General features: G+C 39.7%; 1 protein-coding gene across 2 annotated transcripts in view; it reads right to left on the minus strand.

Annotated features, from left to right (window-relative positions):
* CNOT6 (CCR4-NOT transcription complex subunit 6) overlaps positions 1-23,157 on the minus strand; it is a 57,206-nt gene extending 34,049 nt beyond the window's left edge. The window contains exons 1-2 of one of the 2 annotated variants that reach the window (XM_074350104.1): positions 22,792-23,157; positions 35-148 (exon numbers count right to left, since the gene is read on the minus strand). In XM_074350104.1, the coding sequence (XP_074206205.1) occupies positions 35-146 (112 nt within the window). In that variant the 5' untranslated portion in view covers positions 147-148; positions 22,792-23,157. The remainder of the gene's footprint in view (positions 1-34; positions 149-22,791) is intronic. The other variant, XM_074350103.1, reaches the window with a different exon arrangement.
* Between the last annotated feature and the right edge of the window lie 3,229 nt (positions 23,158-26,386).

The raw sequence follows: 26,386 nt of genomic DNA on the forward strand, positions 1-26,386 counted from the left end.
TTCCATACCATAAACTTACTCTTGCATGTCTTACCACTTATTTCAAGCTCCACCCAACGTGCTTTCTTTCCGTTTGCTGCTTCCTCAGAGGACATAATTGTGTACATCCTCCGAGGGTCAGGGGGCTCGTATTTTTCTTTGGGCATGCCTGTTGAATTAAGAAAAGAAATCAATCAATATTTGGAGGAATCAAGTAACAACACATTTTTTTAAAAGTAGATACACATATTATGATCTCTAAATACAATTTTCCACTAAAAGGACTAGGAGTTCGTTGCAGAAATGGAGGATTTCAGGTCTGGGATCAGAAAAATACCATTAAGTCTGACACTAAAGAAGATGCTGTGGCTGTGAAGAACACAGGAGCCAGCTTGAAGAGGTCCCACTGGCTGCAGATAAGGCAATCTGAACATCAAAAGAATGACTATGAGTCATTATAAACTGCATGAATCCAAACTGTTAATTTAAAAAAAAAAAACTCATCACCTGAAAATTGGACAATAAAGGGAAAGAATCAAGCATTAATCCTACATTTCTGGCAGACACCAGACGAGGAAGCGTTCTTAACAGAGTTCCAGCTAATAAATGCAGAAAGAGTTACATAATCAGAAAAAAACATCCTTTTACAATCGCATATGAAAAAAATAGATGATCATCAATGGTTAATTAAAGCATTATGTGAAAAAAATCCACAGGAAAAATTTTAAATAATCAGGCTAAAAGACTTCAATCCAAGGATTAATGTCATTATTGGGACAACTAGACTTACATCCCAACATTACAAATGCCCTTGCCCCTTCATTCAAAAAATTAAAAATAAAAAATCAAACTTGAATCAAATCAAGCCTCTCTAGATCTGGTACCAATTTACACTAAATAAGGGAGACAGAGGAACATGTTAAAAATAACACAGGACACAACAATGTGAATATACTTAACACTACTGACCTGTACACTTAAAAATGATTATTATGACAACAAATTTTATGTATAATTTACCATGATTTAAAAAAATTTTTTAGTTTTAAAATAGTGCCACAAGAATTCAGCCAGCCAGATGTAAAATATGACAAAATACATGACAAAAGTACCAATTATTTTTAACAAATGAATGACATGAAAAATGGGGAGTAAGAGGAAAGTGATATTAAGTGATTTATGAGGCACAGGGATCAAATGCAATGTACAGACCTTGTTTGGGTCTGATTTGAACAAATTAAGTATAAAAAACATTTCTGAGAATCAGACAAATTTGAGTAACTAAATCTAAGTTAGGACTATTATTCATTTGCTTGTGGTTATTTTTTAATTCTTATGTTATAGATACATTCTGAAAACTTTAGGTGAAATGCAGTCTCACTCCCCTGCGTATCCCCCCAAACTCCTTGTTCTGGTCTCACTTCATTTTATTCATTTGGATGAGCCATAATCTACTTTAACCAACTCTACCTACTCTGGATACCTATACAGCTAAACAAAGCTGGAGAAAAACCTACCACCATGTGAATCTGAAGTGATCCAGTCAGCAACCACTTACCTCAAATGGAGTTACTTCTAAACGGGTGCAAAGTTTTAGTTTTACAAGAAAAGAGTTCTGGAGATGGATGGTGGCAATGGCTGCACAGCATTATGAATGTATTTAACACCACTGAATGCTACACTTGAAAATGGTTACGACAGTAAATAGTACGTTATGTATATTTTCCCACAAAAAAAAAAACTGGGAAAAAGTTAGAGCTGTTTTCATTATGCTATGCTGCTTCTCTAATGATGAGGACAGTTACTTTTTAAACATAGAAATGGGCTTTGACTATATAGTCAAAACACAGAAGGTAATAAGCAATTTTAAAATGCTTTTTGAAAAAAGAATATAAGTGATGAGACTGAACAAGGAACAGCACATTTATTTTTTGATTTTGTTAAATATTATTAATAAAACAAACTATTCTCTTACACAATAATTTCTCCAGCATAGAAATAGAATGACTTAAGTTTTTGGACTGATAAAAAGAAATACCTAACAGATAAGAACTGTAACAGTTCTGGTGAAACAAGTGCCCTTTCTGAATCATATGAATATACCAGTAATAATATCAAACATCTAAAATGCTGTGTAAGGCTACCAGAGCTTAATGATAACATCCCTTAACATCACCCAAATGCCATTATTCTGGCTAGATTTTACTCACAAAACCACCATCTAATCTTCACTGACTTTTCCAAATCAAATTTAATAATGGTAAACTGCTCTGTCTAACAGAGGTTAGCATTTTGGCCCTATTAATCATTAATCATTTGACTTCTCAGTGAAATTTCAGAAATCTGATTTACCATTTTCATGTGAGCTTAGTTAGTGAGAACCGATGTCCAGAGTTTCATCACATTTCAGAAAACAGGTAAAAAGTATTACTGAACTGAAACCTGAAATCCAGGCCTTGGAACTGGGGTTATTCCATCAGTCATGATTTCTGCCTACGCAGCCAACCACTCCCTTCTGTGGTTTTCATAACGTGTGATGGGTTGTCTTAATTGTAAAATTTAAGGAATGAGGGATTGCCAAGGTGGTGGAATAGAAGGATGTGGTGCTCACCCTCTCCCACAAACATCTACATGAGGAACAGTTATCACAGAATACCTACTGAACTTTGGCAAAATATCTCTTACATCCGAAATACAGGGAGAATCCACAGAAAACTGAGTAGAAGAAACAAAGAGGAAAAAGAAGTTGGGGCGGGACCGGTCTCCACGGGGAGGGAAGGCAAAGGAGGAAAAGTGCCCTCACCCAAGGAAGCCCCCTCACCAGCAGGGAGGTCAGTGGGCACAGAAAGGGAGCTCCAAAGGCTTGGAGGAGCTGCTTGGCAGACAGAACTGAGAGAAACTGGCACAGAGGGCCCATAGGATGCCTAGTCCGAGACGCGAGCCGACACGGGCTGGAGCTCGGGCTTCTGCAGAAGAGCCCAGGGAGAGGACTCAGGATGACTGCACAGAGGAAGCCTCAGGGGGCTGGAGTGTGGTGCAGGCTGAGGCTGTGAGTGTGTCCATAACAGCCCAGGTCCCCCTACAGAAAGCACCAATGCTGGTCTGTATGGAGGGAGGAGCGCAATGCAGCCCGGATTAGCAGCCATCTCCACTAGCCCAGACAGCACTGCTCAGCACCATCACTGGCGCCATGCTCTCACGAACAGAGGGGCAGGGATTCAGACACAATCATCTTCTCAGCCCACTCAGGAGGAGCACAATTGCTGGTGCATGGCTCCCAGGCAGGGCTGAAACCTGAATCCATTCCCAGGGTTTGCAGGTGGGAATGCGATTTGAATCGAGCCCAGGTAGTGGTGGCAGATTTGCTGTGCTGGTGTCTTTGTGGACACCCTCCCCTAGGCAACCAGAATTCTGGCCCACGGTGGGGGCGAGTCTGGCATTAACAGCAGGCCTGTGTATGCTGACGTGGGTCTGGAGTCTGCGCTGACCCTGTGGCTCAGAGTAGATCCAGGTGCATGACTGCAAGGGCACTATGGTGGGTCCTAGTGCCTGATGTTAGCAGATTTGCCCTAATGGCTCTGTGGGCACAGAGCCTGGGGGACAGTAGGGCAGGCTGCTGACATTCCCACAGCTGAGGTAGGGACAAGGGCAGCAACAACACAGTGTACCCCGTAAGCCCGCACGACGAAGGCACTTTCCAGTGGACATTTCCGGTGGAGGAATACTCAGCAGTTTTTCTTCCAATGGAATCGCTCCAGTCCTGCCTACTACACACTGCTGCCCAGAAACGGGTCTTGAAGCCTCTATCCCAACAACAGGAAAGCAGGACGCAGACCCAGGCCCTGTCAGGACTGTGACAACCACAGAGGAAAGAAGAGGCCCTGCTCAACAACTAGTTCAGGCCCTGGTCACCACACCACCACCAACACCCCCAATCAAGAGGATAACAGGCAGCACACACAGAGGAAAGACGTGGCAACCATCCATACTGAAACAGCCCTGGGGACAAAAAATTAGACGCACAGTCCACACAGGGACACTCCCACATTTAACAAAAAGGGGGGGGGCCCTTCAAGACCACAGCAGATAACGGTTACTCCTAAATTCACGCCATCAGAGAAATATAAGTAAAATGAAGAAGCTAAGAAAAATTCCCAATTAAAAGAACAAGAGAAGCCCCCAAAAAATCAAACAACAAAAATAGACCTTGACAGTCTACTGGATCATGAGATGAAAAAAGAGATGATAAAAGCACTGAAGAAAATAAGATAGGCTATCAACAGAAATGTAGAATACTGTAAAAAGGAAATTAAACTACAAAGAGGAGCCAATTAAAATCAGAAAACTCAACTGCCAAGATAAAAGTCGAGCTAAAGGCAGCCAATAGCAGCAGAAAAATAAAGTGATTTAGAAGACAGGATAATGGAAATCACAAAACCAAAACAGCAGACAGAAAACCAAATGAAAACAAATGAAAGTAATAAGAGACAATATAAAGTGTATCAATCTACCCATAGTAAGAGTCCCAGAAAGAGAAGAAAGAAAAAAAGGGATTGACAGAGTATTTGAAGAAATTATGACCAAAACCTTCCCAAACCTAAAGAAGGAATCAGATACTCAAGTACAGGAAGTGCAGATGGTCCCAAACAAGATGAACCCAAACAGACCTACACCAAGACATATTATAATTAAGATAGCTAAAGTTAAAGACAAAGAAAAGATTCTAAAGAAGGACGAGAAAAACAAAGACTTAGTTGGGGAACTCCCATAAGGCTTTCATCTGACTTCTCTACACAAACATTGCTGGCCAGGAGTGGCAAGATATATTCAAAGTTCTGAATGAGAAAAACTTGCAGCCTAGGATACTCTACCCAGCAAGACCATCCTTAGGAATTGAAGGAAACATAAACAGTTTCTCAGACAAGCAAAAAGCCAAAAGAAATCAACAAACTGAAAGGCAATACTAAATATCCTAAAAGAAATACTGAAACGTCTTCTATAAATAAAAAAGCATGAATCTATAGAAAAGAGAAAACCACAATTGGAAATGCAATAACTGCAATGAAGAGCAAGAGAATAAAACATGAAGATGCAAAGGAGGACATCAAAGTCAAAATGTAGAAGTGAGAAGCAAGAAAATGTAGAACTTTTTTTTCATTCTTTGAGGATGTGTTTGAGCCTATATGACTACTAGTCTAAAGCAAATCAATGTAGTAATTGGTTAACATGCTGAAAAACAGGGTAACCACATCAAAAGAATACAATAGTCACAAAATCAAAAAGAAATAGACCTAATACAAAAGAAGATTATCAAACCACAAAAACCAAAAAAAAAAAGAAATAAAAAATCAATTGAAAAATAAAGTTTAAAATGGCAATAAATACACAGCTGTCAATAATAACAATAAATGTCAATGGATCAAATGCTCCAATCAAAAGACACAGAGTGGCTGATTGGATAATAAAACAAGAGCATACAATATGCTGCCTACGATAGACCCACTTTAGGGTGAAGGACACACACAGAATGAAAGTAAGAGGGTGCAAAAAGATATTCCATGCAAATGGAAATGACAAGAAAGCGGGGTAGCAAAACTTTTATCACACAATATACACATTAAAATAGGCCATAAAGAAAGATAAAGAAGGACACTACATAATGATAAAAGCAGCAATACAAGAAGAGAGTATTACTCCCGTTAACAAATATGCACCCAACATAGGAGCACCTAAAGATATAAACAAATACTAACAGACATAAAGGAGAAATTATTGGGAATGCAATAATATTAGGAGACTTTAACACCCCACTAACATCACTGAACATATCTTCCAGACAAAAATCAATAAGGCAGTGGAGATACTAAATGACACAATAGAAAAGCTATATTTAATTGATATCTTCAGGACATAACATCCCCACAAAACAGAATATACATTCTTTTCAGGTGCACATGAAACAATAGGATAGACCACATACTCGGACATAAAAGAAGCCTCAACAAATTTAAGAGTATAGAAAGTATTCCAAGCATCTTTCCTGACCACAATATCATGAAACTAAAAATTAACCACAGAAAGAAAAACAAGGAAAAAATGACTGCATGGAGACTAAACAAAACTCTACTAAAAAACCAATGGGTCAATGATGAAATCAAAAAAGAAATTAAAAATACCTTAAGACAAATGACAATGAAAACACAACCATACAATATGGGATGCAGCAAAAGCAATCCTAAGAGGGAAGTTCATATCAATACAGGCCTTCCTCAAAAAAACTAGAACAATCTCAATTAAACAACCTAACCTACCAGCTGAAAGAATCAGAAAAAGAAAAACAAACAAAATCCAATGTCAGCAGAAGGAAAAAAATGATAAAGATCAGGGAGGAAATAAAGATTTTTTAAAAATGGAAAAAATCGATCAAATCAAGAGCTGGTTTTTTGAAAGAGTAAACAAAATTGGGAAACCTCTGGCCAGGCCAAGAAGAGAGGACACAAATAAAATAAGAAATGAAAATGAGAAATTACAACCAACACCACAGAAATACAAGAAACTATAAGAGAATACTATTAATAACTGTATGGCAACAAAGTGGAAAACAGAAAAAATGGACAAGTTTCTAGAAACATAGCCCACCAAAATTAAATCAAGAAGAAAGTGGTAATATGAGCAGATGGATCCCTGGAAGTGAAATAGAATCAGTAATTAAAAAACAAAACAAAACAAAACAAACCTCCCTAGAAACAAAAGTCCAGGACCAGATGGCTTCACTGTGGAATTCTACCAGAAATACATAGAAGAACTTATGGCAATCCTTCTCAAACACTTCCAAAAGAGTGAAGAGGAGGCAACACTCCCAAACTTATTCTATGAAGCCATCATCACCCTGATACAAAAACTAGACAAAACACTACCAAAAAAAAAAAAATTACAGGCCAATACTGCTGATGAACAGAGATGCAAAAATACTTAACAAAATATTAGTAGACAGAATCCAACAATACATAAAAAAGATCATACACCATGATCAAGTTGGATTCATTCCAGGGACACAGGGAGGGTACAACATAACCAAATCAATCAGTGTGATACACATCAACAAAAGAAAGGACAAAAATCACATCATCTCAATAGATGCAGAAAAAACAATTGATAAAATTCAATACACATTTATGATTAAAAACTCTTACCAAAGTGAGTATAGAGAGAACATATCTTAACATCTATTAAAAAGCTGTTTATGACAAACCCACAGCCAACATAATACTCAATAGGTGAAAAATTAAAAGCCTTCCCACTAAAATCTGGAACAAGACAAGGATGCCCACTCTCACCACCTCTACTACACATAGTATTGGAAATCCTAGACCCAGCAAACACACAAGAAAAACAAATAAAAGAAATCCAAATTGGAAGAGAAGAGGTAAAACTGTCAGTACATGCAAATGACATGATACTACTATTAATAGAAAACCTCAAAGGCTCCACACAAAAACTACCAGAGCTGATAAAATACAGAAAGGTAGCAAAATACAAGATTAACATACAGAAATCAGTTGCATTTCTCTACACTAACAATAAAATAGCAGAAAAGGAAATTAAAAAACAATGCCTTTCAAACTACATTAAAAAAAATAACCTAGAAATAAGCCTGACGAAGGTGAAAAATTACAAAACACCAATTAAGGAAATTAAAGATTTAAAGAAATGGAAAAATATCCTCTGCTCTTGGAAGAAGTAATATTGTTAAAATGACCATACTACCCAAAGCAATCTTCAGATTTAATGCAACCCCTATCAAATTTCACAGGACATTTTTCACAGAACTAGAAGAAATAATCCTAAAATTTATACAGAATCACAAAAGACTCAGAATTGCCATAGCATTACTGAAGAAAAAGAATGAAAATGGAGGAATAACCCTCTCAGACTTCAGACAATACTACAGAGCTACAGTAATCAAAACAGCAGGGTACTGGCACAAAAACAGACATGGATCAATGGACTAGAATAGAGAGTCCAGAAGTAAACTCACACACTTAAGGTCAATTAATCATCAATGAAGGAGACAAAAATATACAATGGAGAAAAAACAGTCTCTTCAGCAAGTGGTGCTGGGAAAACTGGACAGCTGCATCAATGAAGTTAGAACACTCCCTCACACCATACACAAAATAAACTTAAAATGAATTAAAGACTTAAACATAAAACAAGACGCAATAAACCTCCTAGAAAAAAACATAGGCAAAACATTCTCTGACACAAATCTTAGCAATGTTCTCCTTGGGAAGTCTACCCAGGCAACAGAAATAAAAGCAAAAATAAACAAATGGGACCTAATTAAACTTACAAGCTTTTGCACAGCAAAGGAAACCATAACTAAACGGAACAACCACCTACAGAATGGGAGAAAAAAACTGCAAATGATGCGACTGATAAAGGTTTAATTTCCAGAATATATAAACAGTTCATACAACTTAATAACAAAAAAAACAAAGAACCCAATCCAAAAATGGGAAGAAGATCTAAACAAGCAATTCTTCAATGAAAAGATACAAACGGCCAACAGGCACATGGAAAAATGCTCAATAGCACTAATTGTCAGAGAAATGCCAATCAAAACTATAATGAGATTATCACCTCACACCAGTCAGAATGGCCATCATTAAAAAGTCCACCAACAATAAACGGTGGAGAAGGTGTGGAGACAAGGGAACCCTCTACACTAATGGTCGGAATGTAGTTTGGTGCAGCCATTATGGAAAACAGTGGAGATTCCTTAAAAAATTAAAAATATTTACCATCTGATCCAGCAATCCCACTCCTGGACATATATCTATAAGGAATCCTAATTCAAAAAGAAACATACACCCCAATGTTCACAGCAGCACTATTTACAGAAGCCAAGACATGGAAACAAGCTGAATGTCCACTGACAGATGACTGGATAAAGGAGCTGTGGTATACTTATACAGTGGACTACTACTCAGCCATAAAAAATTGCTGCAACATGGACGGATCCGTTATGTCATTCTAAGTGAAGTAAGCCAGAAAGTGAAAGAAAAATACCATATGATATCACTTATATGTGGAATCCAATAAATAAAAAGACTCAAATGAACTTATCTATAAAACAGAAAGAGTCACACACATGGAAAACAAAGTTATAGTTACCAGGGGAGAAGGGGATGGGAAGGATAAATTGAGAGTTCAAGATTTGCAGATACTAATTACTACATATAAAATAAATGAACAACAAGTTTATACTGCATAGCACAGGGAATTACATTCAGTATCTTGTAGTAACCTATAATGAAAAAGAATATGAAAACAAGTATTTGTTTATGTATGACTGAAACTTTATGTTGTACACAGAAATTGACATAACATTGTACACTGACTATACTTCAATTAAAATTAATTAATTAAAAATAGAAATAAAATTTAAGAGACAGTTCATTACTCTAAGCTTGAAAGTAGCAAGATATTCTCAATTTTCCAAATCCCTGATAATTAGAATTAGGATCTATGGAGGAAAAGATGTAACAGAATAAAAGAAATGGTAGCAAACTGGACAATCAAGCCCTTCTGAGGAACACATCTGCCCACTGTGCAACCCTGTCCATTTTTCTTGGAATCTAACAGAACATAGTATTAGAAACCAGGTAGAGAACATAAGAAAACATACAATTTAGGATTTTCCCCAATGCTTTAAAATCAACAGGCATATTTTGCTCTCTGAAGTATGTCACTGCAGATTATTTTCTAAAAAGCATAAAACGTCTCCAAAATAGACCTGAAAACTTTCAAGAAGAATTATAAAAGACTTTCAAAAAAATAGCTAGGCCAGAGTCAGCAGGAATATAGCACCTGACTAGTAAATCTCCAACTCCCCCAACTCTCCCTACTGATCCTGGCATCATAAAATCTTTCCCTGTTCTAGGTCTCAGACAAACAATTTTTCATTATCTTAGAATAATTATTTACTTTAAAGACATACAGGACATTATTTACCAGCACAGAATAATATGCTTTCATTATTAAATATTTTATGAAATGGCTTAAAAATACATGGTGGGGGGGATTATAAGAACAAGCGGGCTAGTATTTGAGGCAGCTATTGAACTAAGAAAATTGGCAACTAAAGAGAAAGATTTAAATGTTTATCATTTCAGTGGGTACTTATTTCAGAGTAATTAAACAGCACAAGTTGAAAAAAAGTCATACTTTATGAAAGAATGACAGCTAATGAATGCAGAACAAAGGAATTAATAAAAACAAAAACATTCAGTAATTCCTAGTAACATTTTTTAAGGCAAAGATTTATAAACTGGGTTAAAATCATTAGATGAATCCCTGGCACTGGTATAACACTAAGGTATTACCACCACTCAGATTGTTTTTTGATTGTAAGGTTGAAAATGTTCAAAAAAGGAATAAACCATTACCCTCCTCATCAATCTTCCCAACACTTAATAGGGATAGAACCAGATACTGGGTCTCTTGATATGGCAGACCATGAAGCACAAACCTACAATATTTACCTTGATTAGGATCTAGAGAAACCGTGCCAGTACCATACTGTTTTGATTACTGTAGTTTTGTAGTATAGTCTGAAGTCAGGGAGCATGATTCCCCAGCTCTCTCCTTCTTTTTCAAGATTGTTTTGGCCACTCAGGGTCATCTGTGTTTCCATACTAATTTTAACATTTGTTTGTTTGTTTCACCTCTGTGGAAAATGTCATTGGTAATTTGATAGGGATTGCATTGAATCTGTATACTGTCTTGGATGATACGGTCATTTTAACAATATTGATTCTTCCAATCCAAGAACATGGTATATCTTTCCATTTGTTTATGTCATCTTCCCCCTCTCCCTTTTTTTCTTGATAGATTAATCTGACTAAAGATTTATCAATTTTGTTTACCTTTTCAAAGAAACACTGAAAGACCATTTCATTGGTCTTTTTATTGTTTTTTTAGTCTCTATTTCATTTATTTCTGCTCTAATATTTGTGATTTTTATTCTTCTACTAACTTTGGGTTTTGCTTGCTCTTCTTTCTGTAGCTGCTTTAGGTGTAAGGTTAGGCTGTTTACTTGAGATTTTTCTTGTTTCCTGAGGTAGGCTTGTATCACTATAAACTTCCCTCTGAGAATGCTTTTGCTGGACCCCAGAGTTTATGGATCACGTTTTTGTTTTCATTTGTCTCAAAAAGTATTTTTTTATTTCCTCTTTGATTTCTTTACTGATCCATTGGTTGTTTAGTAGCATACTGTTTAGCCTCAACGTGTTTTCAGTTCTTGGAGGGGTTTTTTTCTCACAGCTGATTTCTAACCTCATAGTGTTGTGGTTAGAAAAGATGTTTGGCATGATTTCAATTTTCTTAAATTTACTAAGGATTGCTTTGTGGGCCAACACGTGGTCAATTCTGGAGAACGTTTCACGTGCGCTTGAAAAGAATGTGTATTCTGTTGCTTTTGAATGAAACGATCTATAGATATCCATTAATTCCACCTGGTCTAATGTGTCATTTTAGGCCTGTAATTCCTTATTGATTTTCTGTCTGGATGATCTGTGCGTTAATGTAAGCAGGATGTGAAGGTCCCCCACTATTATTGTGTTATTGTTGATTTCTCCTTTTATGTCTGTTAAACAATTGCCATATATACTGAGGTGCTCCTATGTTGGGTGCATATATATTTACAATTGTTGTATCTTCTTTGATTGATCCCTTGAGCATTAATGTAGTGTCCTTTGTCTCTTCTAACAGTCTTTATTTTAAAATCAATTTTGTCTGATATAAATATTGCTACTCCAGCTCTCTTTTGGCTTCCATTTGCATGGAATATCTTTTTTCCATCCCCTGACTTTCAACCTGCATGTGTCTCTGGCTCTGAAGTGGGTCTCTTATAGACAGCATATATGCGCGTGTGTTTTTGTATCCATTCAGCCAGTCTATATCTTTTGGCTGGAGCATTTAATCCCATTTACATTTAAGGTAATTATTGATTCATATGTTCCTACCGCCATTTTGTTAATTGTTTTCTTGAGTTTGTAGGTCTTTTTTCTTTCTCTTTCATCTTTTGTTCTCTCCTCCATTCTTTGACCTTCACTTCTTTCACAAACACAAAGGAGAAAAAAGGAGAGGGGCAGAGGAAAAGAAGGGAGGAGAGTAGGAAGAAATAAACTCATGTGCAGAAAAACTCTTCTACTTGACTGATCAGGCTCCTCTCAGCGCTGCAAGTTACGGCATATTTGAAAAGGTAGTGACATTAACCTTGGTGCCAATTTACTTCTTCCAATCTAAACTTTCACTTGGTCTTACTCAATTTTTTCACTAAATCCAACTGATTTTTACCTTTTCAGGATTTCTAAACCTGTCATCTCCATTTTCACTGCTACTCAAGTTAATTTAGACCCTCATTTTCTCAGCTACAATTTTTAAATAACCTTTTCTGTATTTTCCCGATAGATACTTGCTCATGTCACTCTCTTGCTTAAAAACCTCAGAGGGTCCTTTCTGCCTGCCTAACTAAAGTTCAAACTTCAAAGTCCTTTACAATCTGGACTTAGCTAATTATTTTCTCACTGGTCTTCAGCCACTTACACACATACCACTCTATAAAGTCCTAAGTTAATTAAAGCAAATCTATTTCTAAAACATAGTCTTTCAAGTCATGCTAAACCTTTCACCAAAGAGAACCTTCACCTTGAAGGTTCTTATTCACCCTTCAAGGCAAGTCAGGTTAGACGTTAGAACCTCTATAAGCCCTTCCCAACCAACAAAGGCAAAAGTTCACTATTCCATCTCTGCACACCATACATTTACTACAGCATCTATCATCCCAGTTTTTATTTCTCAGTGTCTCGTGTAGACCTAGCACAATATACTGATGAACTAGTCTAAACATTCTTTCTTCATGACTCAGAATCAGGTTTTTATTGGAGAAAAACCCAAAAGCAATTCAATACATCTGAACCACGCTTCCTTAAGGGAGCTTTCTTTACAGAATCGTTCATTCAACAAATATTTAATAAGCATCTTCCATGTGACCAAGACTCTGACAGGTACTGGGAATAAAGAATGAACAGGAAGTACATATATGATGTTGGATCTTAATCAACTGGGGATGCCAACAAAAATCTCACAACCATGTAATCACCCTACAACCCTTTCTAATTTTTACAAACATCACTCTGATTTAGGACTTCTTCCCTATCCCTCACAAACACAGGAGTTTATCATTCCCTGCTCTGAGCTACTCTGAACCTTGAAGATAACTTCTAATGATATATCCTTTAACTCCACCTTAATTTTTCTTAACATGTCTCATTCACCTATTCTAATATAGACTCTTTGCACTTATATTTTAAATATTTTTATATTTTCAGAGCCCAGAAAATAATAAGTGCTTGGTGAATTTAAGAATTCAAGGGGAAAAGCTGTGATGGAAAAAAAAAAAGCACAAACATTTTGTAAGAGACAAGTGTAATAACAGAAGCAGTGCCCATCTTACTAGGAGTACGAAATACTAATATCTTGGCTTCTAATCTTGAAGGCAAAATCTAGAGAAAACAGACAGAAAGGACCTTAGTGGCCAAAGACTGATAATATTAGTTCTAGGATAGCAGGGGTTAAGAAGCAAAGGGACAAACTCAAAGGTAAAACTGAACATCATCTTACTGACATGCTATGGCAAAATAAGAGCAAAACTCAAACAGCTGGGGGAAATGGCAAAACTGTGTTGAGTGCCCATCTGCCACATTCTGTACTAGGCATATATCCGCAAACATGTTTTCAGCACTCAACACCTGGCAGGCCTACTGGGCCCTTCATATGCATTATCTCATTTAACCCTCAGGACTCCTATAGTAAATCTATTATTCTCCTTACATAAAGAAAAGAAGGTCCAGAGAATGAGTCATTTGCTTGAGGTCACAGAGATACTGGTGGCACAACTGTGATTTTTAACCCAAGTCTGATCCAAAAGTCTGTGCTTTCAACCACTATGCAATAATTTACCTGTATTATCTCAATTTAATTCTCATAGCAATCCATGAAGGAGACACTATCCTCATTTTATTTCAGATAAGGAAACTAAGACCCAGAGTTTAAATAACTTGCCTAAGGTCACACATACTTGCTAAGTAGCAGAGCTGGGATTTGAACCTGGGACAATCTAGCTGTAAAGCTGTACTCTTTTTTATTATGCCAATACCTCACACAACTCTAGAATTCTATCACTGATGAAACCAAGATCTCATGTTTATTCTCCAAATACTATATTGCTAAGACCATGAACCCCTGGGTTTCCTTCTCAGATGCATCATCTTTCCAAACCACTCTGTATTCTCTATTCCCAAACTCTGGCTAATACTTAAGAAAGCAGGTATCAAATGCCGTTATCTCAAGACCGCTGCACTCAAAAATTAACAAGTACCTCAAAGAGTTTTCATTTGTGTGGGTCAAATCTATTAATATTAACCATACTAGAAATTACGACTAAGAAATTTTAAAATATTTATTAACTCATTAAACATAAATCTAGCAGATGTTAACCAACATTTTTATGAAAATAACTATTTTCAAAGACAAACTAAAATTTCCTAAGAACAGTGACACTGTCTTATATTTTTGCAAATCTTTAATGCCTGACATACTAGAAGACAGCTGGATTTGCCCATCTGCTCTGAATTCAATTGATCAGATATCATACATCGTTTTGTTAATCTCTGGAAAACTCCACCGTATACTTCTAAGAGAATGAGAATGAAAAACGCAAAGAACATCTTAGTAATATTTCTAATAACTTGAAGTTTCTGTAGCCACCTCCTCCTGCCCTTCAAAATCTCATTTCCTTACATCTTTTTCTCAAGTAGAATAAAAATAAATGTAAGTCCAAATTGGTTTAACTAAAATTTCCAATCGTAAGACTTCTGCAAAAAAAAAAAAAAAAAAGAGATTTTTTAATTATGATAAAATACTCCTCCCAAACACAGAGCTAAACAGCAGACGCGGTATTCAATACTAAGCTCTAAAAGGAGAAGACAGGCATACCCATCTCCATCTGAGGTGCCCAGCCCACAACCAACAGCCTGTAACAGTTTACTAGACTGCTGTTGAATTGCAATTCTAAAACCACGTGCGTGTGCGCAATAACATATGAGTGAATATGCCATACAGTCAGAGAGAAGCACAGTGTGCACTGCAACACCACAGGAAACTTCTAATTTTGAAAGCCAAAAATGGTCAAATATTAGCAATTTCATTTAACCCAATAAATTGACTGAAAATGTAAAGGTACCAGTATACTCACCCACAAATTTCAACTTAAAATACAAATACCTGTTGGCTTAGAAATTTTAATTTCTATACTTTAAGTCAAATAAAAAGCCTAGAGAAAAAGAACGTATTAAGACAAACAAGATTTATGATCTAATCAGCAGAGGCTGAGTGCCCCACTACTACACAGGGCATTAAATCAAAATCATGATTTGTTGGTGAAACGGCACCAAGATCAAAAAGGTAAGAACAGGGAGGCCATCAATAACATGTGTTCTCTCAGCATGAGACAAGCAACCACCACCTAGCTTACACCACCAGCAATGTGGCTTCCAACAGAAAGCTTTTCATTTCTTCTTATCTTTTGCCAGGTGTTTCCATAATCTATTTGCTTCTCCTTCTCTTACAATCTTAATGTTCTACCCACCTCTATCTAATTGCAATTTTGGCCCTCTGAGGCATTCAACATTTATTCTGGCTGCTAATTCATGCATACAATCATTTGGGGAGGTTCTAATAACTAGCAATCAGTTTCGACCCACTAGTCCTTTTTTCCCCCTAAAACTGAGAAAGAAAATTATTCATGAATGCTTGACCTTATCAAGAAGACTTTAAAAACTCCAGAATATTGTTCTAAAGCCACTGAGTGATGTTTCAGAAGACTGGAAAGAAATCTACAGGAACTGTGGTCCAACGGAGTTCTGCTATACACTGCTTTTTGATGGCATATGTATAAGTGACTGCCTTTTCCTAAAATAGTGAAATGCTTTAAAACTGGATTTTTGACCAGCATGAATTCTTATGAGGACTCTTGTGAGATTTTTATTCATAACCCCCAAAAAAGAGAATCACAAATATTAAGAAAGATTCTGTCAGCTCTATTATGTCAACGTGATCAGCCACTAACATAAGTGGTTATAAATTTGGGTCAGCAATTGAGTCTCCCTATATTAGCAAATCTACGTCAAAGGTTCATCCATTCCAAGCCACAGCATCCCGGGTGTGTGTCAGGTGGGAAGAAGGGGAGCAGAGGACAGTGTCATTAAGAACACAAAGTGGAGTCAAACAGACCTATATCAAGTTCCACTTCTGGTTGTTAACATTCATCTTTAAGGCTGAAGTTTCCTCATTTGTAAAATGATAGCTACCTTGTAATTCTGGTGTGAGGATTAAATGAGATAACACATATAAAGTACAATACCTATCATATATTAGCATTCAACAAAGCTATTTTTTTTGTTACTACAAATCCTTAAGTCTGAGTTTCTATAGTTTCCCTAAAATTAGAAGTCAAATGACAATTCTTCAGATATCCCAAGTAAATTATAGTTTTCATCTTCAGCAATTTTAGATGAAAATATACAAAGGAAGCTATTGGTCTAAAACATGATAGCTTCATCAGATATTGCTTTAATGATGCTGCAGTGTTTACATGTGACTATATATAATCTTACAGAAGGAAAAATTCCACCCCTCCAAACGCTAAGTGGCAAATAATATTTTTACTTAATTTTAATAAATTTTCATTTCTATTTGGTCCTTAATTAGCAGGGACTCCTAATATCTTTTTTTGTCTACTCCCCCAACCTCAAAATCTGCCCACTAAAAAAATCTAAATATAATCACTCAACATATCCATTGAATCACCAGTAATTCTCTTTTTGGATACAAAGAACACTGCCTAATTTCTGTTTTGTTAGAGCACGTGCTTACTTTATGAGACATGTGTTCATAGCAAATAACTCTGAAAGACAATGGCAGTGCCTGACGATTCCCTCTTTGCAACTACTCTGTATTTAAAAGCGCATCAAATATTTTACTGAACTTTGGGCTACTGAGCACAAGTCTAAACCTAGCAAAGGGCATACGAAAAGCAAATGTTAGTCTTCCAGGAACTGAAGACTGAAAGTTCTAATGTTATGATTTTACATAGGATAACTTACACCTCCAATTACAAAGAATTTCCTTTATTGTTTTTGAAATCACATAAAATTCCACAATTTTCTGTGACCAAAGAAAAAGTCAGTAATTTCAGCCAACCTATTAGGGAAAAGTTTGAAATACACATCATATATATAAATGTATTTCCTAAGTTTGGGACGTAGGTGCCTACTTCCTCTCGACCCTGTCTCGTCTTTAAACTATTATACCCTCTTTCCTTCTCTTTCACGACAAGCTTTTCCAAACAGCAGTCTGAAACATTCATCTTAATCTGTCATTTGTTCCCAGAGAATCTGACTTTTACTTGCCTGGAAAAGTTGTTCTGCTATATTAACCTAACTGCCAAATCCTATCAGTTCATTCTCAGAGCTCATCCTACTCTAAAACCTGGGCACCACTTGTCACCATTGACTCTCCCTCTTGCTCAGCACTCTTACTTCTCCTGGCATCTGTAATTTTGCTTTCTCCTTTTCTCCTATCCTCCTTAACCACTTTACTGCGGTCCGGCCCCAAACAAAATGCTGGCTATTCCTAAGAGTTTCCTCAGCCCTCTCCTCTTCCTATCCTGTATTAATCTGTGGTCTCCGAGTAGGTTTCACACTTGTGTGTATACATACTTTCATTCTCTTCAGCGTGGTCCATTATTCTCAGCTGATTCTCAAATGGGGACCCTACCTCTCCCGGAAAGTGTAAAGCATTTGTGAGATTTCTTCCTGAGTGATCTTCCAATGCCAACTACATAATGACCAAATCTATGAAATTCCCAACCACTCTCTGGTCCAGATACCTATTTTCTACCTAAATAGCCAATAGGCATGTCAAACTTAGAATCAAAATCAAATTATTCCACTTTCCCTGCACAAATCTGCTCTTCTTCTATTTCCCAAGTTAAATCATACCAACAGTTCCCCAAGCTACAAAACTTCTGAATCACACATACCTCCTTCCTACCTTTAGACCTTACTATTTGTCTGTCCCTAACTCTGGTGTCTTTCAAATTTATCTTTTTTTTTTTAGCTCCTATGCTGATGTCCTTGACCTCTCACAAGGACTTAAACGAACTCTGACCCCAGTCTCCTGACTTCCTTCATTCAGCCTCCACACTTTTACTGTCTCCTGAAAAAGTATGTCACACACACAATTTCTCCACCTCCATCCACCTACATGCTCAATCAATCCCCATTATATAAAGACAGAAGTACCAACACTTTAAGAAAAAGCCTAAAACTATTCACAAACTTTCTGGCCACTCCTCCTGTCCCTTACATCCTTGCACCCCATTTTCACAACTTGACTTTGCACACGTGGTTTCTTCTCACTGAAATGTCCTATTATCCTGACAAACCTCTATGCCTTCCAAACTCAGCCCAAAGACCTCTGAGATGACTCCCTCAAGTTTCCCAAGCAGAATCAGTTGCTCCTTCTTCAGTATGCCCCAGATGCTTTGTATACTCATTACCATATAATCTGATGAGTCCTTTACTGGTTCATTTGTCTTCCTCTCCACACCATTATAAACTCACTTGGGACAAAAGAGCATACACCTCATTTGAGTAGCAAGTCTACAATGGTGTCTGACACATGGGTGTTTCCAGTATTTCTGGAACCGAGTTTTAGCACTATTTTTAAATGCTGTGTTCAAGTATAATCAGTGCTGCTACGTCACTTATTCTGAAATGTGAATCTGTACCAATGTGATTGACATATTAGAAAATTTGAGCATTATGCAATATTTCCAATTGCTTTTATGTGATTTTGTCTGTGAAAAACACTAGATGAAGGTAGAAAACCGCACCCAGCTGAACTGAGCTACACAAAAATACACAAAACACATACACCTCAAAACACCTACCAGCTACATCAATTCACTGTGCGTATGTGTGCGCGTAAGTGCACAAGTGCCAGTGCGCACACTATGCATCACATACACCCACATCTGCTGTTATAAACATTCCATTTGATTTCAGGTAACCCTCCTCCCACCACTTCACAGTAACTCAAAAGCAACTATCCTTCGATACCCATTTCCACAAGCAAACCAGGTCTTTTTCAAGGTATAGTGACACATTTCTTGTAGTATATACATATTCCTTAACCATTTAACATGTGTAAAACTGCTACATTTTTATCAGGTTCCTTATTTAAAATAAGTCACTGACAAAGTTTTTGAGTGTTGTGCCCCAATCTCACTTTTCCCTAAAACGTCTGTAGTTTTTAACTGCACAATGTTACATACTATTGCAGTTTTTAGGAATCTATATGTTGCTTTACAGCCGAACTGACTACATAAATTAACAATTATATAAGAGTTCTTAGGCTTTAAGTTTCAATATTTCAATTCCAGTAATATACAGGAGAGAAAACTCTGCCCTCCCCCCAAATTTCACAAAATGTTTACAGCCCATCAGGACAACAACCTTTAAGCTTGGCGGCTCTCACTTCTGGTCAGCAGAGGGTTGATTTTTCCAGCTCAAGTTCTGCAGTCTGCCTAAGCCTAACTGAGAAGACAAGCTCTCAGTTCCTGAACTTTCACGTGTACCATTTTATGGGCTTCATTGTTTTGACTACTCTTCTCTCAAAACATTTTGATTTTTAATTATCCAGTATTATAAACTATAAAGCCCACTATAAAAGTGACCACAAACACAAATGACACAATACCCAAGTTTACAACAGATTCTGCTACTAACCTCATACGGCCTCAAACGTGGCTTTCTCCTATGTAAGGCCTCCACTTTAATCCTCCACACTCATGCCCAAGTGATCTCTAAGTCATCTTGCTCCTCTATGAAAAGCATTCTGGCTACCTAATTTGGTATAAGATAAACACATACACCTTACTTTTGGCTTAGCAAGCATGGACCTAATCTAGGCTAATCCAGATGGTCAAAACCTAGGCTGGATACACCTTTGAAGGCTCAGGTCTAGTCACTCTCCATTTCAGTAACACGTCACCATTGGCCTTACCCCAACACTTGGCACTTCAGTGCACCCACAGTTCCTTTTGCTTGAAATGACCTCATCTCCTTAGTCTGGCAAACACTTATTCTATATTGTTTTCTGTAAACTGCTCCCACATCTTTTACAAATTTAATTATTCTTTCTTCTGTTCTCCCACAGCACTCTGCACACCTACTAAGCCTACAGACTACTAGAAGACAGCAACTGTGTATTATTCATTTTTTCATTCTCAGGGTCCAGCATTATGTCCAGCATATCTCATTCCCTATACATAACTTGTTATCAAGAAAATAAAAATGGATAAGGAAGAGGTAATGCCCAGAGAACGGTAAGGTTAAGGGAGCCTAAACGAGCCCCCCGTCTTACATGCAAATAACCTTCGCCTCTTTAATTACTTGTTCAAATACCAAAATATGGTGCAGTCCGTTGTACTCTACTGCACACAGGCTATGCATACAGTAAGTTTATGGTTTAATTTATTCAGCATTTCTTACATACGATTTTTACTAATAATAACACGGTCATAAAATGATCAACCTTCCTAAAGTGAGTAGTAGATAAGGTTAAAGAAAAGGTACATGAGTAAAAGATTTTGTGGAATCTTAGCCTCTGAAAGTTAAAACTGGAATTTTTTTTCTAGATAGTAACATTAAGTTCCAATCACAACAAAAATGTAAATAGTATACATCTGAAATCCAAGTCTTTTCTCCATTAAAATATATGTTCTTAGCGGAACCTATTTGGACTTTTCCAAAGTGATAAACACTTTAAAAGCAGAACTTCCCAACCAGTGTACCTCACACACGGGAAAGTTACAAGTGTGTTGAAGAGCACCCTCATCCTTTATGGCCCAAAGGCTGCAGCTGTGAGCAGCCTTGACCATTTATTCCAGTATGCCTTACATATTATATTATCCGTTTCCACTGCACTATATGAAAAAGATCTATGCTTTAAAAAACATAGAAAGGCTAATATGAATATAGAGGAATGCCTAAACATTAATCAAAATGCATTATTTATAAACTACAAGCACAGCAGGCAAATTCCTACAACACCTTTATTTGTAGTCAGAATCAAATTCCGTAACCAACTTCCTGCCTGTTTAAAAAGAAAATTGTCTGAAAAGTTTTACTTTGCCACCAAGATTTAAGAAACCTGAAAATACCTACAAATCATACAGGCATTCAAGAGCTTCTTCATCTACATTACCACTGATCAAGACACTTATGAAACCATGCAAAATCTTCTGAGTCTCAAAAGAAACTTTGTCTTTTGTCACATCCTCGTTTTCGACATTAAGGATCTCGTTCACCTACTGAGACCTGACCAGACTCAACTATCTCAAATAACTTTCATCCATTAAAACACTTTCTGCTCTCCCCAAAAAACGTATCTCTAGCAAGAACATCACTCTCCTGTGCTCTCACATTCACACAAAACCTGGTCCTTTCCTTCTTAACTAAAGTATGTCGGGCAAGTCACTTTAACTTTCTAGGCCTGTTTCCTCAATAGCAGCTATTCAAATATTTTATTTAAAGCAAGTCGACTAGACTAGATTACTGGTTTAAAAAGATTAAGCAACTTGTATTCTAAAAGTCATCACATTCTAAAGACTGTGATAATTGCTCTGATGGCAATTACAAAACAAGTTTTCAAAATCTTTTTAGCAATGGACCTACCAGCTCCGACAGCCTACAAAACTGTTTTGGGATGGTAAATTCTAGTGTACTGTGAAAAAAAGAATACAAAGTGCTATCACATGCCATTTTATTTTTCACTTGTGCATGTTCACTCTCTTCCTCTGCAAAATTAAAATCCCAAAGACAAGGCAGCAAGAAGATTCCGCACCAGCACTAATGGGACAATACACCCGGAAAACAGGAAAGTATGGGAATTCATATTCACGATTATTTAAACGTCAGTTTAAACACAGTGACAAATCCAAAAGTGACAAGCCAGATGACCATTCACAATGCTGTCATTTGCAGTCACAGTTCAAGAGGTTACAGGTGTTCGTTACCAGACTCTTTGGGGAAGGGGAAGGAGGAAAAGAGTCAAAGAAAAGTTTCCAAAGAACTGGTGTTCAGAAATAACGCGGTGAAATACGATTCAGGTTATTCGACAAAACTACTTCTAGTAATTAGAACCATCTCTGAGCCCTCAGAAATACCACATATCCTTTCATCTGGTGCTAAGCGCTTCTTCCTTAACCATGTCGTTCCCATCCCCCTACCCACCCCAAAATTTGCGTTAAACTGAATTTTAAATACGTTTGGGAGAGGGGGGTGAAGAGTTGGTTTCTCGCTTCGCGTAACTGCGAAGTTCCACAGGCCACTGCGCGCATCCGCACACAGCCACTTCTCCGAAGTTACCACTCGGGGTCCCGACCGCAGCTCCCCTCCTCCGGCGACCCAGCCCCCGCGCCCCCGCCGTCAATCACGCCCCCATCGCCGGGCTCAGCGCGGGGGCCCGGACTCGCGGCAGCCGCCCGCTCCTCCGAGCTGCGGGCCCGCTGCCCACGGGACTGAAGTTGCTCCTGCCTGAGCCCCGCGCGCCCCGGTCCCGGGGACACGACCGAGCGCGGCCCGAGCGGGGAGCGGCGCCCAGCGGCGCCTCGCTCACCTCTTGGGGTAAGTCGCCTCCCTCCGCCGCTGCCGCCGCCTCCTCCCTGTGAGCGCAGCGGGGTCTGACCTGTGGAACCACCATACCAGTCCCGCCCGCTGCTGCAGCGCCGCCGCCTCAGCCGCCGCTCTTTGTTCCCCCTCCGAGCTCCGCCGCGTCCGCCGCCCGCCTCAGCCGCCCCGACGGGCCGCCACTACGCCCGCCCGGCCTCTCGGCCTCCGGCCTCGCCCGCCTCGCTGCGCCCAGCGCTGCCTTCGCCTCCGCGCCGCCGACGCCGCCGCCACCGCCGCCGCCGCCGCCGCCGCCTCCTCCGCGCCCCCCTCGTTTTCATTGAAAGCAAACAAGCATCATGGCGGCGGCCGCGCTTCCCCCAGCCAGCTAGCGCCCCGACCGCCGCCGCCGCTGCAACATCCGGGCCGCCCATTGGCCGCCGCCACCAGGCGCGACCATTCGGCGTCCGGGGAGGTCGCGCCTCAGCCTCAGGCCCCGCCTCCGCCCCCCCCCCCCCACACCCGCGCTGGGAGGAGTGAGCCGGCCCGGCGCGCTCCCGGGCCTTCCGCTCCGCCAGCCCGCCTCGGTGGCTTCCTGCCCCGTCGCTTCCACTTTCCCATCTTAACGCGCCTCCGCTTTTCAACTGTCTCTCTTTTTTTGTTTTGTCTCAGGGTGTTCACTTTCGTCGCCTCTCTTCCCTCTTTTTCCTTGATTTTCCAGCCTTTCGTTTCGCCTGTCAATCACCTGGAAACACCGACAGGCTTTCCGACTTCTGACCTTTTTAGCCAGTATCTTATCTCCTGAAGACAGGACAGTCCATCGTGAACAGTCTCATGAGTCTTCCTGCCTCAGATACGCAGAAAAAACTAGTTAATGGCCCGTGTCAGACATGAATGGTTATTCAGCCCATTAAATTAAAGGACGGTTCTGGCGGTGGGCGCCTAGCCCAGAATAACCGCCGGCAGCTCTGTTCCAGGATTAAGATGTTCTACTCAGGTGGTGATTGAAAATGGCTAGAGAAAGGACTGGGCGGATTGAGGATGTTTGCGTCAGGGAACATCGGGTGACTTAGTGGCCAAGGTCCTGTGCTGAGGCCAGGGCAGGGAGAGGAAGCAGGCCCCAGCCTGCCCTGAGTAAGCTCACAACCTAGGAACGAGAGACACACCCAAGAGTCTTAAAATCCGTTAGAGATGCAGGCTGACAGGCACGGCGTGATAAGGGGAGAGGAACAGCTGACAACTCACCTACGTGGCATGTTGGATGGGGTCCTGACTCTTTCCTGGAAAATCAACTCTGAAGAAACGAGAGTGACACGGTTTCCAGGAACTAACAGTAGCAACAAAATCGTTGCTATTTTGTTTTTGCAAAATGAGACACCTGTCTTGGGCTAGAAAATATGGGGAATGGGTGGCTGCTGTTGGGGCAGAGGAGGGCTGGAAGGGCAAGGAAAAGACTGAGAGACAAAAGCTGATTGAGTTTTGTGCTTACCTCTCCTAAGCATGGCCTTGGGATGGTCACTGCTTGCCATTTGCCAAGAAATCAACAGTAACAGCCCAATCGTCTAGTGCCAGAGAACACTGGACAAGGGCAGGACAACATGAAAGCCCAGCAGGTGTAGCGGATTGCTGAGAACAGGTGTAGACTGACCAGCCGCCTGTGGGCATCCCTCTGTGCCCTCCAACCCCGAGTTTCTGAGTGCTGGGGTTGTGCAGCCCCTGGGCTGTATAAAGTGTCACCAGACTGAGGGGCCGGTGGCACTCTCTGCCTACCATGTGAGTGCTGTGCACTGGCAGCCTGTGCTCCAGCCTGGAGAGAGAGGGGACTTTTTGTCATCCATCTGCCCAGAAGGAGCTACTTTTTGTGATTGGCACAATGTGTACAGAGGTGGGGTATTCCAGCTGCATAATAAAAACCGTAGTAGCATAAAACCACAAGTTTATTGTATCTCATGATTCTAGCGCTCAGTTAAACAGTTTACTGGGCTCTCTTGGGTCTCATGCCTCTACTGAGAAGGTGAATGGGGGTTGGATGTCTGGCACCTCTGTGTCCCCAGAGAGGCCTCTCTGTGTAATGTCTCATCCTCCCACTTCTTTTTATGGCTTCTATCCAGCAGGTTATCATGGACATCTTGCATGGCAACCCAGGAGTCCAAGCGAGAGGAAGTAGAAGCTGCCAGACCTTTTGAAGAATGTCACTTCCTCTTTGTTCTTTCTATTGGTCAAAGCAGTCACAAGCCCAGTCCAAGTTCAAGAAAAAGGGCATAAAAAGTGCAGGAGCTGCATGCACGTAAAAGAGGGATGGACTTAACTGGGGATGCCACACAGAGGGAACCAGTGGTTGCCCTTCCTGCGCACATCCTGTTCTTTCTGAATATCTCAAGAGAACCCCACCAGATGCCTTTCCAGGTCCAGGCCAAAGTGCCCGCCATGTTGGGCGAGAAGTCCCATCACAAGTCATAGAACCACAACTCAAACAGGGTTTATGCAGAAAGAGTTTATACAGGTGTTCAGATAGCACATAACTGCAAAGTTCACGCAACTTGAGATGTCGACAATAATCAGTCCAGTCTCAGTCCCCAGCCTTCCACTCGGCTTCCGTCCCTGCTGGCTTCTTCAGTGGGCTGCGTGAGCAGGCAGTAGAGGTGGCCACCAGCATCTGCAGCTCCAGCTGCAAAGGCGCACCTCGTTTTATTACCCTTCACTTTATTGTGCTTCGTAGATGGTTTTTTTTACAAACCAGGGGATTGTGGGAACCCTGTGCTGAGCACGTCTATCAGTGCCAGTTTCCAATAGTATTTGCTCACTTCATGTATCTGTGTCACATTTGGTAATTCTCACAATATTTCAAACTTTTTCATTGTTATCATATTTGTTACGGTGATCTGTGATCAGTGATTTTTGATGTTATAATATATTGTAATTGTTTTGAGGCATCACAAACTGTGCCCACGTAAGTCAACAAACTTAATGAATGTTGTGTGTCCTAACTGCTCCACCAGCAGGCCATTCCTCTGCCTCGCTCCCTCTCCTCAGGCTCCCCTAATCCCTGGGACAGAACAGTATTGAAATGAGGTGAGTTAGTAACCCTAACATGGCCTCTAAGTGTTCAAGTGAAAGGAAGATTCACACGTCTCTCACTTTAAGTCAAAAGCTAGAACTGATTAAGCTTAAGGAGGAGGCATGTCAAAAGCTGAAGACAGGCTGAAGCTAGGCCTCTTGTGCCAAGCTTTCAGTGCAAAAGAGAAGTTCTTGAAGAAAATGAAAAGCGCTACTTCAGTGAACACGTGAATGATGAGAATGAAGCAGCCGTATTGCTGATATGGAGAAAGTTCCAGTGGTCTGGATAGAAGGTCAGACCATCCACAACAGTCCCTTAAGGCAGAGCCTGATCCAGAGCAAGGCCCTGACTCCCTTCAATTCTATGAAGGCCGAGAGAGGTAAGGAAGCTGTAGAAGAAAAGTTTGACACTAACAGAGGTTGGTTTACAAAGGTCAAGGAAAGAAGCCGTCTCCATAACATAAAAGTGCGAAGTGAAGCAGCCAGTGCCGATGCAGAAGCTGCAGCAAGTTATCTGGAAGATCTAGCTCGGATAATGAATGAAGGTA

This window comes from Camelus bactrianus, chromosome 22 (genome assembly GCF_048773025.1).
Source record: "Camelus bactrianus isolate YW-2024 breed Bactrian camel chromosome 22, ASM4877302v1, whole genome shotgun sequence".
Classification (NCBI taxonomy): Eukaryota; Metazoa; Chordata; class Mammalia; order Artiodactyla; family Camelidae; genus Camelus; species Camelus bactrianus.